Source organism: Narcine bancroftii, chromosome 6, assembly GCF_036971445.1.
Source record: "Narcine bancroftii isolate sNarBan1 chromosome 6, sNarBan1.hap1, whole genome shotgun sequence".
Lineage (NCBI taxonomy): Eukaryota > Metazoa > Chordata > Chondrichthyes > Torpediniformes > Narcinidae > Narcine > Narcine bancroftii.
The window spans coordinates 207,686,370-207,704,624 of NC_091474.1; the positions used below are offsets into that span (position 1 = coordinate 207,686,370).

The 18,255-nt window shown below is 41.0% G+C and overlaps 1 protein-coding gene and 1 long non-coding RNA gene across 6 annotated transcripts in view; one reads left to right on the top strand and one right to left on the bottom strand.

Moving 5' to 3' along the window:
• rngtt (RNA guanylyltransferase and 5'-phosphatase) overlaps nt 1-18,255 on the top strand; it is a 429,772-nt gene that overhangs the window by 371,432 nt on the left and 40,085 nt on the right. Inside the window, exon 14 of one of the 5 annotated variants that reach the window (XM_069887351.1) lies at nt 5,395-5,528. The exons of the other annotated variants lie outside the window; for them this stretch is intronic. Coding sequence (XP_069743452.1) covers nt 5,395-5,416 — 22 coding nt within the window. The 3' untranslated portion in view covers nt 5,417-5,528. Of the gene's footprint in view, nt 1-5,394; nt 5,529-18,255 lie in introns of those variants that run through there. 5 annotated transcript variants of the gene reach the window in all.
• On the bottom strand, nt 5,392-16,465 carry LOC138737003 (uncharacterized). Its single transcript, XR_011340708.1, has 3 exons — nt 16,314-16,465; nt 9,377-9,655; nt 5,392-5,784 (listed from the first exon to the last, which is right to left on the bottom strand). It is a non-coding gene; the product is annotated as an uncharacterized lncRNA (long non-coding RNA).

Consider the following 18,255-nt stretch of genomic DNA (forward strand, 5'->3'; position numbering starts at 1 on the left):
AGTGGGCTGATAACGCCTCAAACCGTGCATCTTGGCGCCTCACAGTTTGGCGGGCAGCAACCTCCTTTGAAGAAGACCGCAGAGCCCACCTCACTGACAAAAGGCAAAGGAGGAAAAACCCAACACCCAACCCCAACAACCAATTTTCCCCTGCAACCGCTGCAACCGTGTCTGCCTGTCCCGCATCGGACTTGTCAGCCACAAACGAGCCTGCAGCTGACGTGGACTTTTTACCCCCTCTATAAATCTTCGTCCGCGAAGCCAAGCCAAAGAAAGAGAAAAGAAAAAGAAACATTTTGCATTCCCCTCTTAACGACAGCTCAATTTAGTTTTATTGGGTGCTAACACATCCATAACTTGCAGCATTCCTATAATAAAAGCATATGATTGATGTTCTGTCAGTTTTTATTTATTTCAAATTCAACCTTGAAAATCATTTATTAGTAGACACAGTGAATTTAAGTGTTTGTTGTTTATTTTTTGTGTATTCAACTTTAAATATCACTCAAGCTCAGCGATGACAGTCATGTCTTCTAAGACAGAATTCAAATTTAACCAGGATCTAATACAAAATATTGCCTGGCAGTGCAATGCAGTACTGTCAAACATGAAGCTGTGTGAAAGGTGATTGGAGGCAACAAAACTATCAAGGACATTGGAAAGGAAATGGATGCAGGTTAGATTAAAATTCATACAACAATCATATGTTTGAGGAAAGTAAGGATTAAGGTTCCAATTTTTGTTGTTGCATAATCATTCATAAAAATGTAGTAGTGTCTGCCATAATGCAAAGAATTGCTATGGACATTGCCCAGTGCCTCTAGCAATAAGAAAAGGAGAAGCAAAAGAGAGTTGCTTCAGAGTTACTGAGTGCCTCCAGTGATCCCACAGCCTCTGCAGTTCAAACTATTGGCAGCCCGAGTTCCAGGTCGAAACCTCCAATATGATCAGTAAGCTTTCAGTGCCTGAGGACCTTCGGGGCCTTTTCTTGCTCTCAGCACCCTCTCAAATTCTGTTTCCCATGAGCCAGTCTCCAGCAGCCTGTGAGGATTCTTCAACTGCAAATCAACAGCCGCCCGCAGCGTGTGTGGGTCCTTCAGTCACTGAGCCACTTGTTGGTGTCTGGTCATCTTCCCTGTAAGATCATCTCTCATGGTCCTTCTCAACAGGGGGAGGAGGGTGTGTTCTCGTTTCTATCCACTCTCCCTCTCCCCCCCCCCCCCAACCCCCAAGTCTGCAGCCCTCATGGTATGCTGCCCAGCATAGGTACTGCCATCTTGGGCACAGACCTCTGGAAGTAAGATTTTAAAAAAAGCCACCATCTGCTTCTTTGACAGGTCGTATAAAGTCTGTAGGGAGCAGTCAGAATGAGGACTGCGGAGCAGCACTTTGTCGCCACTTCCTGCTCTCCCAGGTCCACAGCAGCTCTGGCAGCACTGCCATTTTATTTGTGAGGTGTTTTCTGTTAACGCTGTAATTTGGCAAGGAAGTTGGGTGTTCAGCTGTTTGCTTAAAATGGGTTCAAGAGTCCCTACTTTCGCTACATTCTTGCATGCAAGATGAGCTCAGAGAGGGCAGGTGAAAACAAGAGTAAAAGGAAAAATATGCAAGTGTGACGACTCACTTACTAGCAAGCAAACTGGCTCCCGAAATGGTGGATGTGCTGTGGAAAATGCGGGAAATTGACCTGCATCCAACACAGGTTTTTATCTGAGCTGGTGATATCACTTATGATGTCACCTCCTGTCCATGTGACAGAAACAGTGATGCATACAAGTCTAGCATGCACTCCTAGAGGTGTCTTGCATAGTCCACCCCTTGAACATTGACTTCACCGCATATACAGCAACTCGACATCGTGTGCACTGCCATCTACAGTAGCTCAGTACTTAACTGTACAAGCAGAGTTTCCAAATCTCATCAGCTATGACTTGACATATCTGCTAAGATTCTCATTTAAAATTAAAAAAAAGCAATTAGAAATTTATCTAATATCAGCTTGTCTTCACAGAATCATGGCACTGATAATACTTGCAACGTGTTGCATTGTTGGAAAGTATCATCTTGCAGATGAGATGATAAATTGATTTCTGTCTGTAATGAATGTAATGCACATTGAATGTCTATATACTGAATTTTATAAGAAAACTTTTGTTTTCAGGGATATAGATTGCTGTAATGCAGGTAACTTAAGTATTTGTCACAGAGCAAAGCTTTAACTTAAAAAATAAGAAACCAATGAGATGGATCCTAGAATTGAACCAGTTGAAGGCAAGCATGTCAGTGGTCATATATCGGAGCTTTGAGGATATCAATCTGAGAAGCTGAGACACCTTGCAGGATTGTTAGGTTGTTGGAAGTTGCTGAAAGAGAGGCCTTGGATAAATTTGAACATAGAATTTTTTTTAAATGAAAATGAAATTGGTGGTATTGTGGGTATGACATTTGTCAATTTATGAATTAGTAATCAACTCAGATGATTGTGGTTTTGGAGTCATCCCTATCCCTTTGGATAAAGATGACAGATGTCCTTTCCTAAAGGTTTTTGAGTATAAGGTTGAGGTGTGACAGAGATTTACTCTGATTCTGCAGCTGAGTTGTGGTTCATCATATTTACAGAGGATGGTAAATGGGAGACTCTGTAATGTGAGAACCTAGAGATTGCAAGCCAGTGGGCTACAAGGGATCACTTTGATCAGATTGACCCAATACTCATCTCCGGGGACCTAAAGCCTGAAGCACTTAGTTATGTCCTCAAAGGAATTGACTCATCCTGCAGCCAAGCAGTAAAGTTGCACCAGCCCTGGAGGAAAACATTTTTTAAAAAATATACGCTGCTGCTGTTAAGCTAGGCTGAAATCGTTACCAAAATTTGATGAGAGAGTATGTTAGCCATAATATGACATTTCTTGTTTTGACATGCCTTTATTAATGACATGTGGCATTGTTACTTATAAAAAAAAGGTAGACCTTATTACAAATGTCATGAACCTTTAAGGAAATATGTTGTTCTGTCTTGTTGTTCTTTCTTTGGCTTGGCTTCACGGACGAAAATTTATGGAGGGGTAACGTCCACGTCAGCTGCAGGCTCGTTTGTGGCTGACAAGTCTGAAGCGGGACAGGCAGACACGGTTGCAAGGGAAAATTGGTTGGTTGGGGTTGGGTGTTGGGTTTTTCCTCCTTTGTCTTTTGTCAGTGAGGTGGGCTCTGCGGTCTTCTTCAAAGGAGGTTGCTGCCCGCCGAACTGTGAGGCGCCAAGATGCACGGTTTGAGGCGATATCGGCCCACTGGCAGTGGTCAATGTGGCAGGCACCAAGAGATTTCTTTAGGCAGTCCTTGTACCTCTTCTTTGGTGCACCTTTGTCTCGGTGGCCAGTGGAGGGCTCGCCATATAACACGATCTTGGGAAGGCGATGGTCCTCCATTCTGGAAACGTGACCTACCCAGCGCAGCTGGATCTTCAGCAGCGTGGATTTGATGCTGTCGGCCTCTGCCATCTCGAGTACTTCGATGTTGGAGATGAAGTCGCTCCAATGAATGTTGAGGATGGAGCGGAGACAACGCTGGTGGAAGCGTTCTAGGAGCCGTAGGTGATGCCGGTAGAGGACCCATGATTCGGAGCCGGACAGGAGTGTGGGTATGACAACGGCTCTGTCTATGCTAATCTTTGTGAGGTTTTTCAGTTGGTTGTTTTTCCAGACTCTTTTGTGTAGTCTTCCAAAGGCGCTATTTGCCTTGACGAGTCTGTTGTCTATCTCGTTGTCGATCCTTGCATCCGATGAAACAAAGGACACTACATCACCTTTGTTGACCTCACCAAAGCCTTCGACACCAAGAATAGGAAAGGGCTTTGGCAAATACTAGAGCGCCTCGGATGCCCCCCAAAGTTCCTCAACATGGTTATCCAACTGCACGAAAACCAACAAGGTTGGGTCAGATACAGCAATGAGCTCTCTGAACACTTCTCCATTAACAATGGCGTGAAGCAAGTCTGCGTTCTTGCACCAACCCTCTTTAGCATGATGCTGAAACAAGCCATGAAAGACCTCAACAATGAAGACGCTGTTTACATCCGGTACCACATGGATGGCAGTCTCTTCAATCTGAGGCGCCTGCAAGCTCACACCAAGACACAAGAGCAACTTGTCCGTGAACTACTCCTTGCAGACGATGCCGCTTTAGTTGCCCATTCAGAGACAGTTCTTTAGCGCTTGACGTCCTGTTTTGCGGAAACTGCCAAAATGTTTGGCCTGGAAGTCAGCCTGAAGAAAACTGAGATCCTCCATCAGCCAGCTCCCCACCATGACTACCAGCCCCCCCACATCTCCATCGGGCACACAAAACTCAAAACGGTCAACCAGTGTCTTGTTGTATTTAGCACATAAAACAATATTAAGCACCCCCTGAATAGAGAACTTTTTATTTAAAATGTTCAAATTTTAGCATAGCGGTTAGCACAGTGCTGTTACAGCACCAGTGATTAGGACCGGGGCACGAATTCCACACTTTCTTTTGGGAGTTTGTATGTTCTCCCTGTGTCTTCATGTGTTTTCACTAGGGGCTCTAGTTTCCTCCCACCATTCAAACTGTACCGGAGGTTGTAGTTTAATTGGGTATAATTCAGTAGTACAGGGTCGTGGGCAGAAAGGGCTTGTTGCCATGCTGTATAGCTAACAATTTTAAATGTATAAATTTAGCAGTTCAGTGTAATTCTATTGCTGCCTTAACCAGCTACCTCTAAACATTATCTAAAACTTCTCACAATTATAGTTAACTACATGAGATAACACTTCTTTTGGACCAGGACCTGTTTCAGATTGTTGCAACCATCTACCATTTGATTCATTTCAAAGTCTCTCAACCCTGTTGGCTAGTAAAAACCTTTTGATCACAGATTTGAAATGATTAAATAAACCATTTTATTGTGAGAGTATGTTCCATAGCTCTATCACACGTTGTATGTTGATGAACTTTTCTTCCTGAATTGTCTAAATATAATTTTGAGATTGGCCTATACACTGAGTGAATTTTATTTCAATCTATTTTACAATTCCCTTCAAAATCTTAAAAGCTTTGAAACAATTAATTGTTATGTTCCTCATAATTTATGCCTCATTTCTGTTATTTATTCTCATCATTCAATTTCTGGAACTCATGTAAGATGCTGATAGATTAATTTTTCACTCTGTGCTGTACATTTCTTGCTGGGCCAATATATCTGTTCTTAGATTACATCTCAGAATTCCAACTATACTTTGAAATATCCCTGTTATGGTCTTGCCTCTGGTCATAAAGCCTAATAATTTCTTTATAACTATTGCTCTTTAATAGATCCGTACACATGAGCCATGAATTGATTTGTAAATCCACATTCTAATTTTATTGGTGTTGTAGCGGCCTGCTAACCGGAACATAGATGGTCATGAACGTGGCGACCTCGCACACCCCGGGAGGGTCCAACGACCTTTGTCCCAGGTGACAACCTGCATGGCGGGAAAACAATGAGCAACGGCAGGAATGCTGACCAATCCAAGGCCAGCACTGCTGTGATGTCACTCCTGTCGTCAGCAGCGGAGAGAGAATAAAAGCTGAGCTGCCAGTGCAATAAATCACTCTTCAACTTCTTTGATGTGTGTCATTCTTTCCACACTTCACAGTAGTGTACATGCTACAATATTTTGATATTACAAGATAGGCAATGTTATGTTGATAGTCACTTGGCAACCATTTTTCCACTCATTCTCTTGATGTCAAGAAGGAAACAAAAATGCAGATGCTAGAAATCTGAAATGAAGCAGATAAAGTTGTGATTACTCAAATATTTGATACCATCTGTGCAAAGGGAAACAGAATCAGCTACTTCCAATGAAAGATTGTCGACTGGAAAGGTTAGTTCTAATTCCCTTTCACAGATGCTATCTGTCCTGCTGAATGTTTACAGTCTTATATGTTGATACCCAAAGTTTAACTCAGACAAGTGCAAGGTGTTGCACTTTAGTATGTTAAACCAGGGTAGGATTAGCACCTGCCCTGGAGAGAGCTGTGGAACTGTGGTAATCAAGGGTACATCATTTCACGGCAGTGGTGACACAGGTAAACAGGGTGATGAATAAGATATTTGGCACTCTTGCCTTCTTCATCCAGGGCCTGTGCATAGGAGCAAGGATGTCATTTTGCAACTGTATAAGATGTTGATGATACTGCACCATGTATCGTGTGCAGTTCTGGTCACTTGGATATAGTAAAGATATAAAGCTGGAAAGGATGCAGAGAATATTCACAAGTATGTAACCAGGACTGGTGAGCTTGAATTTTAAAGAGAGACTGGATATGTTGGGACTTTTCTCCTTGGAGCATTGGAGGTGAAGGGGGAATCCGACAGAGCTTTATAAGACATGAGGGGCTTAGATAAGGTGAATTGTCAGTCTTCATTCCCAGATAGGGAAGTTAAAACTAGAGTGCATAGTTTAAGGTGGGAATGAAGAGATTTGAGGGACAACCTTTTCACCCGGTTTGGGAGGATGGGGGAAGTTGGGTATATGAAACAAGCTGCCAGAGCAAGTGGTAGAGGCAGGTAAAATTACTATGGTTAGAAGACATTTTGACAGGTACATGGTTAAAGGTTTAGAGAGATGTGGGCCAAATGCAAGCAAATGGGACTAGCTCAAGTATGGTAACTCAGTTGGCATAGATAAGTTGAGCCACAGGCCTGTTTCTGTGCCATGTAACTCTACATATGATCTCATTGTGTTACTTCTATGCAAGGATAAAAACAGGATGAGTTGATTCAGCCCCTCATCGCTGCTCCACTTGTTAAAGGGTTATTAGAATGGTTATGAATAAATATGTCTTTAAAAGAGATTGATTGTGGGAGTTTAGTGTAGGTCACTGCACAGAGCAAAACATCACAAAAGACATTTCATTTAAAATGCAAGGAAGCTGAAGCTAGATGTTGAGGCTCCAGATGATTTTGCAGAAACAATGAACAATACTGATCTATTGTGTATGGGCAATAAAGTCCAGGCTCAGAAGTACTTATAAGATCTTTCAAAGATTGGGTTTGGGACCTTGAGAGAAGTTTCTGATTTTTACAAGCAGAGAGAGGAAAAACAAACCAGATTCTTCTCAGAGAGAGAGAGAGAGAGAGAGAGAGAGAGAGAGAAGTCAGTTCTACAGTAGCAGTTGGGGCTACAAAATGGCAAACTGGCAGGCTTTATTAAAAAAACCCATTTTGAATATGGGTTGTGGGTTCTGAGTTCAGCCTGATCAAAACCCTTGTCGCCCTTATAAGAGGAAATGGCTGGCTGGAGTGTTTCTCCTGAAATAAGGAAAACAAGAGGAACTCTGTGGTGACCTGGAAGAAGAGGTTATCATTTGGAAAACCCATGATGGGGCAAATTTCTTTGGCAAGACATTGAAGTGACTGATTGGAGGAAATCAGACTGTGTGTGTCCAACGAGCCACAAATATCTCTCTGAAACCAACAAGAACCTTCCCAAGCAGTAACCATTTAACTTTAAGCACCAGAGCCTGGTGAAGATTCATAAATGTGCACGGTAAAGAATTGTCTGATACCAGTGAACTTGGAGAAGTGAGAAGTGAATGATTGGACTGTGAAACAAAAGAACTTTCCTGAACATATACCCATTACATACATTTGCGCTTAGAATTAGTAAGGGATTAGGTTAGGTTGTTAAAGTTTGATCATGTCATCATGTTTAAAGAAAATTAAAAGCAACTTTTGTTAAAGTAACCATTGTCTTGGTGAATTTCTATTGCTGCTGGGTTTTGAAGTCCTATGGGCTCGTAACACACTATTCACCTTTTACCTCAGTACCACTTTCCTACATTAACTTCTATCCCAATAATGTAACCATCTAATTATCTGGAGCTTCAGTGTACCTGATGGTTAATTCAACATTCAGTCAGAAATTAATGAGTAGAATTGTTATATCAGCTATGTTACTCTGCTCTCTAAACAATTCCAAATCTGCATGTTCTTGATTTCATTGAAGATTAAATGGGGAAAATGTATTAGACGGCTCTGACATAGTTGCATAATAAATATGCCAAGTTTTAATAGGATTCTGTGCTTGATGAAAAGAATAAAAAAGGATATATTACTGTTGAAGTATAAACATATCATAGAAAATACTTATTAAGCTGTCTAAGATTGAATGCTTTCTACAACTCATTGTAATACTGAGCAGTCAAATTCTGAAACCTAATTTTTTTTTTCCTAACGGTAGGTTTCAGAACTCTATTTTGTCTCAGTGTCAATCAAATGTTCCTGATGTTAATTATTTTACTATGTCCTTATCTTCAGTATTTGTGTCATTTGTGAATTTTATAGTCCCCTCCACAATGATCCAAACCCATAATTTCACATTGTCAAACTGATCTTCATTTGTAGCTTCGGAGGAAATAACAGGTCGACTTTTTAATATTGGTGTGTGGCTGCCCTTAATATGACATTGGCATGTGGCTGGGGTTGGAGTAGGCCATATCCCCATTCTTTTCTAAAAGATAACAAATTGTGTTTGGAAGAATGCCATGACTCTTGCAGTATGCTTAAACACGAGACTGACTATGAGCAATGGGATTTTTGCATCACATCAGTAAACACTTGTTTTTTTCACAATCAATTCAAAAGAATTTGCATGGAGAATAATTTAGAGAAATTGATCTGCCAGAAATCTTGCTTCAAATATAACCAGCGCTTGGCTTGGCTTAACAGTGTCGTGCCTAAGCATACTGGATAAACTCAACAGATCACGCAAAATTCATTGGAAGTAAAGCATAACCAATATTTCGGGCCTAGGCCCTTTGCTGCATGCCCTGCTGAGTTTCTCCAGTACACTTGTGTTTTACTCACGACCCCAACATCTGTTGGCGTTCTGTTTAGCTTCACAGTGATGTGAGTCTGTTAGTTAAATTTCTCTCATTGCTTCTTTACTTTAAATATGAATCTTAGCAGATGTGTCAATTTCCAATCATATTGGCGCTGCTGGTGTGGATCTGGGAGAGCGGAGAGACGCTGCTGCTCCGAAGGTTAACTGCCTGGCCCTAATGCTTACGGCCCTGTACAGGCATTAAACAACTTGTTAAAAGAACCATCAGTAGTTGTAAATAAAATCTTGCAGCCTCACAGGTCTGTGCTGAAGATGGTGGCGCCTGTATTCATCAACAGCCTCAAGCAGTTGTGGAGATTAGCAGACCGGCACAGGGCACCAGAAATGTGAGTAACACCCCCCGTTGAGAAGGAGAAGTGCGGGAGATGATCCTACAGCACTGTGTCCACGGTAGTGGACCAATTAGATCCTCAGTGGCCAGGGACCCACGCAGAATACAGGTAACTCATGGTCAGGAGACTCACAAGGGCTGTAGGCTGATGTAACCAGGTATTGAAGCCAGGATTCAAGAGGGTGCTGAGGGCAAGAAGGGTTCCCGAAGGTCCTCAGGCGCTAAACGCTTTATCAGTGGTTTGGATCTGGAGCTCGGGTTGCCAACAATCAAAGAGAAGTAAGTGTAGCTGCAGAGGATGTGGGAGTGCTGGAAGCAAATCCATGGACACTCAGTGACTCTGAAAGGACTCTTTTTCTTTTCTCTCTCCAGTTGTTAGAGGTGCTGCCAATGCTCTTTGCTTACCTTATGGCTGAAAAACATAGAAGTACATAATGCATTTTACATTTTTAATGTATTATTACTTGATGTTGTGGCTGTAACAGAGACATGGCATCCCATAGGGACAGTACGGTTAGTGTAGAGGTTAGCGCATCGCTATCACAGCGCCAGCAATCAGGACCTGGGTTCTAATCCTATGCTGTGTGTAAGAAGTTTGTATATTCTCCTCGTGCTATTTGTGAGCATCATCCTGTTCACAAATAGCAAGACAAATCTAATCTAGCTACACTAGATAGTGGGCATCGAGAAAAATGCTGCAATGTTTGGAGTTTTGCCTTGCACATAGTGTGGTTGCTGGAGATGTATCATCCTAACATGAGAACATTGGAGCAGGAATTTCTCAGGACTGTGTTATCAATGTCCTTCCTTCCAGCATCATGGCATAAATTAGGATATTTTACTGATAATTGCATAATGCTCAGTTCTATTTGCAACTTCTTCACAAATGAAGCGGTCCATGCCTGCATGCTACAAGCCTTGCATAATGCTCAGGCATGGCTGATGTGGCCCCTGGCATAAACTTCATAAAAGCACCAAATAGTGGTTATCTCCAGGAAGAGAGCATCTAACAAGCTATATTTGGTGTTTAGTGAGATTGCCATCACCAAGTATCCCAATTTCAATGTTGGGGACACCGTCAACTGGACCGGCCATATCAATACAGAAGCTACCAGAGGAAGTCAGAAACTGGGCCCCCTGGCACTCCATCTATAAGACATACAGGATTACATGGATGGCTTGATTTTACGCCATCCTTAAACTTAACTATTAATGAACTTTACATTCGTAGTGGGTAAATTACTGGAAGATATTCTAAGAGACTAAATGTAGAAGTACTTGATCAGGACTGATTAGGGATAATAAACACGGCCATGTACATGGTAGGCCATGTCTAACTAAACAGATTTTTTCAAGGAGGTTACCAGGAAAGTTGATAATGGAAAGGCAGTGGATTTTGTCCACAAGAGCTTTTGTAAGGCCTTTGGCAAGGTACCGCATAGGAGGTTTGTCAAGAATGTTCAGTTCGGTATTCAGGATGAGGTAGTAAATTAGATTAGACATTTTCTTTGTGGAAGAAGCCAGAAGGTGATAGTAGAAGATTGCCTTTGACTGGAAGCCTGTGATTTGTTCTGTGTCTCAGGGATCACTGCTGGGTCCATTGTTATTGGTCATCTATATCAACGATTGATACAATAATGTGATAAATTGGATAAGCAAGTTTTCAGATGACATTAAGATTGGGAGTGCAGTGGGCAGCTAGAAAGACTTTCACTGCTTGCAGTGGAAAAATAGACTGCAAAATGGCAGATAATGCAGACAGGTATGAAGTATTGCACTGTGGGAGGTCAAACCAGTGTAGGACTTGCAAAGGCAAATGAAGGGCACTGCGGAGTGAAACAGAACCGAGGGATTGGGAATACATAATTCCTTGAAAGTGTTGTAAAGAGAGCTATTGGCCTTCTTAAATCAAAGTAGTGGGGAAAGAGGTTGGGATGTTATGTGGAAATTCTTTATTACATTTTGAGACCATATGTGGAATATTTTATGCAGTTTTGGTCACCTACCTACAGGGAATATATCAATAATATTAAAAAACTGCAGAGAGCCATTGCAAGGATTTTGCTGGGACTTGAAGAGCTGAGCTACTGGGAGAGTTTGAATAGGTTCGGACTTTATTCCCTGAGGATTGGAGAATGAGGGGTGATTTGATGGAAATATCCAAAATTATGAGGGAATAGATATGGTAAATGCAAGCATGCTTTTTTCACTGAGGTTAGATGAATCAAGAACTAAAGGACATAGAGGAAGGGTGAAAGGTGAAATGTTTGGTGAGATCCTCTTCACTCAGGGTGTGGTGAGCCTGTGGAATGAGCTGCCAGCAGAAATGATGGATGCATATTAAATTTTGATATTTAAGATAAGATTGAATAAGTAGATGGATGGGAGGAGTATGGTGGGCTATGGTCCAGTTACAGGTCAAGGAAATTAGACAGAATAATAGGCAGAGGTTAAATGGACTGAAGAGCCTGTGTCTGTGCTGCATTGTTGTTGGCTTCTACGGGATTGCCTTACAAACCTGACTGGTTTGGTCATGTCCCTAGAAAAATACATATCTCACCCACATCTGTATTGCCTGTACTTGACTCTGAGCTTTACTTTTTAAAAATTTTTTTGAGTTTATTATATAAACTTGCATACAAAATTCAATGAGATAAATAACTAGTCATCTCATATACATGTAAAGAAAATTAGAATGAATAATATAACAGCATTAGCCAGTTGCCTATTCATATGAAAAACAGAGCAATTAACATATTCTTAAGCCCACCTCACTGACAAAAGGCAAAGGAGGAAAAACCCAACACCCAACCCCAACCAACCAATTTTCCCCTGCAGCCGCTGCAACCGTGTCTGCCTGTCCCGCATCGGACTTGTCAGCCACAAACGAGCCTGCAGCTGACGTGGACTTTTACCCCCTCCATAAATCTTCGTCCGCGAAGCCAAGCCAAAGAAAGAAAGAAGAATGTACATAATTAAACCCATTTACTGAATTATTTGAGTAAAAAAAGAAAAAGAAAACCTATAAAACTAAAATGAATCAAGGAAGTTTGGAATCAGATAGCAACCTCCAGGCATTGAACAGCGAACTCTCAGACTTCAGAGTTCTTAATTCTTCCAATCATATTAGTATTCCAAAAATGGGATCCACATCTTTACAAATTGGAATTTTCTATCTTTAATATTGTTTCTAATTTTCTCCAACCTTAAGTAAGTAACCACTGTGCAAGGGTAGGTGAAGAACCATCCTTCCATTTCAGTAAAATTGCTCATCTGGCCATCAGCGTAGTAAAAGCTAAAACATTTTCCTGAGTTGCAGATAGAGCTATGTTTGGCTCAAGTGAAAAACCAAACAGAACAATTAAAGGACAAGGCTCTATTTTGATTTTAACAATCATGGATAAAGTTTGGAAAATGTCTTTCCAAAACCTCTCTAAATTTGGGCATTCCCAAAACATGTGGATCAGTGAAGTTTCAAAAATGTTGCATTTCACAGAGAGTGGATCAAAATCTGCATAAAAATGAGATAGTTTAAGTTTAGACATGTGTATTTTATGTACCACATTAAATTGCAAAAGGCAAATGCCTTGTGCTAAATGAAGAATCATTAATCAAGCTAAGAGCAGAGGACCAGTCCTCATCTAAAAAGGTTATATTCAAATCTTGTTCCCAATCAGCCATTGAGGCTGATCTTAAATCCAATAATTCATTGTAAATATATGATATTAATCCACCTTGAAAAAAATAGTAAGTTAAAAAATAAATCAAGGATATTAGTGTCTGAAATTCAAGGAAATCAGAAAACATAGTTTGAGCAAAATGTCTAATTTGTAAATATCTAAAAAAAATGTCTGTTGGAAATATTAAATTTCACAGTTAATTGTTCAAAGGAAGCAAAGTTATCTCAAATTAAAATAAATCCTTATAATTTTGAATGCCTAACCCAAACCATTCCTTAAAACCTACAAACATTACTGACGGTTCAAAAAATGATTATTTACATACAATAGGACTTGCCAGAGAAAAACTATTAACACCAAAACATTTTCTTAATTGGGTCCATATTCTTAATCTATGTCTCATTAACGGGTTAGATGTCAATTTATAAAAGGGAAATAAAAAAGAAACCTAAGATTGCTAAGATAAATGTTTTTTAAAAAAAAATGCAATTCCATTTCTGCCCAAGATGGGCACTGTCTTATCAAAATCTAACAATAAAAGTGATTACATATTAGTCACCCAATAATAAAGTCTAAAATCTGGAAGTGATAATCCCCATTTCTTTTAGATTTTTGAAGATGGCATTACTAATCGTCTCTGCATTTCTGTGAATGAATGAATAATGAAAGAATCACCAGCTCTCTGGGTGACATGTTCTGGAAATGCATTGGTTGTGCTCTGGGGTTATATTGTACATTGTACTGGAGCTGCCTGGAATATTAGCCAACTTCAAACATAACCTCTTCCTGTACTTTCGGCTGTCCAAGTTCTAAGGTTTGTTGCTGGAAGGGTGCCACCTTTGACAACAGCCTTCAAAATTCAAGTTTATTGTACAGACATAACATCACTTTCAACCTTGAGATTCATTTTCTTGGGGGTGGGGTGGGGGGAGGCAGAATTTCTACTTATCGGTGGTACAAACTGTACTCAAGAAAAAGAAAAAATATTAATATTATGTAACTTTTGTGGTGTTAAATATAACTGATGACCTCACATTTATTGTACTTTTCATATTTTCTCTCCATTTAAATCTACCTCCCATTTATGTCTTGATTTATGAACTCCTTTTCGAGCCGCCTTTTGTAATAATTTATACATCTCTGAAATAAATTTCTTTACATCCCTATTATACTTAATAATAATTCTACTTCTGTCTCCAGTTGTAATACTAAATCTTGGCCAAAGATTTCACAAAAAATCTCTTAACTTGATAATAACAAAATTTTGTATTTCCACTATCTTAAACTTTTCCTTCATTCTACTAAAGTAATACATTTCCTAGCTTCAAAACAATTTTTAACTTTCTTAATACCACAATTTTGCCAAATTTAAAAAAATTTAAATATTTATCTGATAGATGTCTTGTTTGCTGCTTTTAATTGAGTATCCTTTTATTGTTTGGAGAGCTATCAAGTTAGGGTGGGCTTTTTCAAATCAATATTCTGTATTTTTATACTTTTAATAATATCAGAGACAGTGGGATGAGTGAATGAAATCCGGATTATCACCCAAAATCTTGTGGTAATCTGCTGGAATGTAAGCAATCTATCAGGATGGGAACAGGCGCTTTGGCCAACTGGTCCATGCTGGCCAAGATGCCATTCTGGGCCAGTCCCATTTGTCTGCATTGGATCCATATCCTTCTGATCCTTTCCAATCTATACATCTGTCCAAATAGTTTTTGAACATTTGTGCCAACTTCTACGATTGCTGCTGGCATCTTATTCCACCCTCTGAGGGAAAATTTTGCCCCTCAGGTCCTTCATAAATCCTCCCCTCTCACCTTAAACATACACCCTTTGGTTCTAGAGTCAGACATGTTCAGACATTTACTTTATTCATGCCGCTTATGATGTTATAAGATCACCCCTCAACCTTCTTTGCTGTAGGGAATAAAGACCCAGACTGACTAACATCTCCCTCCAACACAATCCCTTATGTTCCGGTAACATCCTGGTGAATCATCTCTGCCCTCCTTTCAATTTATTGATGTCTTTCCTATAGCTGGGCAACCAGAATTGCACAAGATATTTCAACTTGTGCAAAGCTTGGGTTTCTATTGGGAGCATTCTCTTTCTGGTCGGGGGGCATTAAGCTTTCCTTGGTTGTAGTAATCACACTCCAAGGAAAGATTGAAGTCAATACTAACATGGGTCAGTCATGATGGATATTGGAAAGTAAATTAGACATACAGGCCATTTCAGCCCATGAGCCCGTGCCGCCCAAATACACCCAATTAACCTATAACCCCCCCGGTATGTTTTGAATGCACCCCTACAGACACAGGGAGAACATACAAACTCCTTACAGACAGCATTTGAACCCAGATCCCGATCGCTGGAACTGTAAAAGTGTTAGACCTACCTCTTCGCTAACCATACCGCCCCTATGGGATGCATATAATGGACTAATGTCTTGAGATTCTGCTAAGATATATGATGTAATAACATTTTAAGCAGACAAGTTTGAAGATTGTTCTCTGTTTGGGATTAAAGATTTGGTGCAGGTCCTCAACTAATGTCCACTCTTTGGTATTCACCATTTTTTTCATATGTGTGGTGTAGTTACAGTTGAAGTCATCAATGTACAATGATGGAGTTGGTGCACTAGAAGCATTTGTTCTGGCCATTCCATTTTTTGGCTTTATGCAAATTGGGGATCCCCTGTCTAAAGTCTTGCTGCAAGTGGATTTTCACACTCCCCCTTTACACACACACACACACACACACACACACACACACACACACACACACACACACACACACGCACACACGCACACACAGACGCACATGCACGCACACACGCACGCACAGATACACACGGACACAGACACACACACACAGACACACACACGCACACACGCGCGCACACACACTCAGACGCACACACACACGCACAGACACACACGTACACACACGCACATGCACACACACGCACACACACACACGCACACACATGCACACACGCACACACACGCACACACACACACTGTGGGGGGGGGAAATTCCATGATGATCATCAGCAGATTGGTTCAACCAATTTGATGTTCACTTTGTGTAATCATGTAATACATAAATTCAATGCACAAAAAGTACTTGAGAAACTCAGCAGCTCATGCAGCACTCGTTATGTAGCTATGCGACCAACATTTCAGGCCTGAGTCCTTTGTCTAGCAGGCAGATGCCTGAATAAATTAATTGTGAAGTGATAAGGGGAGGGGTTGGGAAGCCGGAGGACAGGAGACAGAGAAAGAGAGACAGGAGAGGGGCCCAATGGAAATAGAGATGTCTATGTCAATCCCATCTAGTTGGAGAATGCTAAGACGGAACATGAGGTGTTGATCCTCCAACCTGTGGGCAGCCCCGGCCCAGTAGTGCTTGAGTCCTAAGCCCCACTTGAAGGGGGAGCACCGCTGAGGAGTTTCTATTCAAGTCGGACAAGCCATCCTCTGAGGAGCAGAATTTCTGGGTACTTGTGCCTATGCATCGATTTTGCTGCTGCTAAATGGTTCAAACTCTGGAGAAGTGACATGTCAGTTACCATGGAAATGGGAGTAAACACCACAATCGCCATGGAGACAGTACTCTGGCACAGGCCTCAGCTGTTAGAGAACAGTTCCAGCAGTGAGGCCTGGTCTGGGCTTGTCGATCGACGACCCCCTGCCTCATGTGGTTCCAGGACCAAGTGTTCCAAGGAACTGCTGAAGTGCGATGATGGGCTGCAGAAGCTTGTCGTCCTGTGATTTCTCAATGACATGCACATTGAAGACTGCCCGTCTCTCCTGGTTGTCTTCAGGAACAGCCTCAACAAGCCTCCATGGGTCAAGGCAGACTCTGTGATCTTGCTCTGCTGAATGTAGAAAGAGAAGAAACTGAAAAAACTGACTTTGATCACATCATAGACCAATTTGCATCAGTTGAAAGCAAGGAAAGTGCAGTTATAATTTTCATGTAGTTTCATAATTTGTTAATTAAAAGATTAACAAGCTTGACTGTATTTTTGAGTTGATATTATGGTAAAGTTGTCTAAAAGATGGGTGTCGGATGTTTGGACAGGGCCGCAATTTCAGTGCTTGCCATAGGCTCTATTTTCCGTAGATATGCCCCTGCTTGAGACCGTGGATGGGCTCTTCAGTGCAGGAGTGGGGTATAGAATTAAAATGTTCGGCCACTGGGAGGTCCCCAGCATTGTGGTGGATAGAGTGAAGGTGCTTAACAAAACAAAATGCTATGCATGAATTTGTTTGGAAAGATTTTGCTTTGCATAAATTACCTCTTGTGTTTATAAAGTTAGAAATCGGGATTTAATTTTTTTGTGATACAATAAAGACATAAAAGGTGCTGGGTATGTTTAGTTAAATGTATTCACAACAGGAACACTTATTGCTCATCTAGTGCCAGCCACTCCTCACCATTTCCTAAGCAACTTCAGTTTATTTCTTAGTGGAATCAGTATAAATTACCATATTAACTCCTAAAACAAATGGAAGTACTTTTCATATGTTATTTTAACATATACAAGAAAATACTGTGACAGATTATGTTGTGTTTGTATTGTATATTGATATGTTTTTGGGAGATAAATTGGGGAAGGGTTTGTTCGTGTAGGTCACATACAACCACTTTAAAACAGATCTTATTTAAAATACTGGAGCTCTGCTCATTCTAGACAGTCAGGTGCCAAGAGCCTTTGTAAAAACTTTGGAGAGTGCCCAAGAGACTTCAGTAATGTATTGTTGTTTACAAAAAGGCAACAGACAAAAGAACTCATTGGAGCAGCAGGCTGTCTGGAATGGAACTTGTTGTTCTAAGAGGGTCATGTGGTTTTGCAAGCAGAGAGAGTAAAACAAGCTTTCTGTCAGAGAGAGATGGAGAGAGAATTCAGTTTTACAGTCAGCAGCAGCAACTGGGACTGGAACAGGACAAGCTGGAAAGCTTGTGGAAAAAAACCATTTGGAAGACAGGTTGGGAGGGCTTATTTCAGCCCTTGTGGTTCATGCAAGAGGGGAGGACTTGCTGCCTAATGTTTCACTTGAAATAAGAGAAACAAAAAGGAACTCTGTGGTGACCTGAAAGAAAGAGGTTATCACCCGGAGAACCCTGGTGGGGCAAGTTTCTTCGGCAAGACACTGAAGTGGCTGGTTGCAAGGAATCAGTTGTGGGTGTCCAGTGAACAACAAATCTCTCTCTGAAAACCAACAAGAACCTTCCTGAACAGTAACCATTTACCTTTCAAGCACCAAAGCCTGGTGAACTTTATAAATGTTATATTCTCTGCACAGTATGAGTTGCC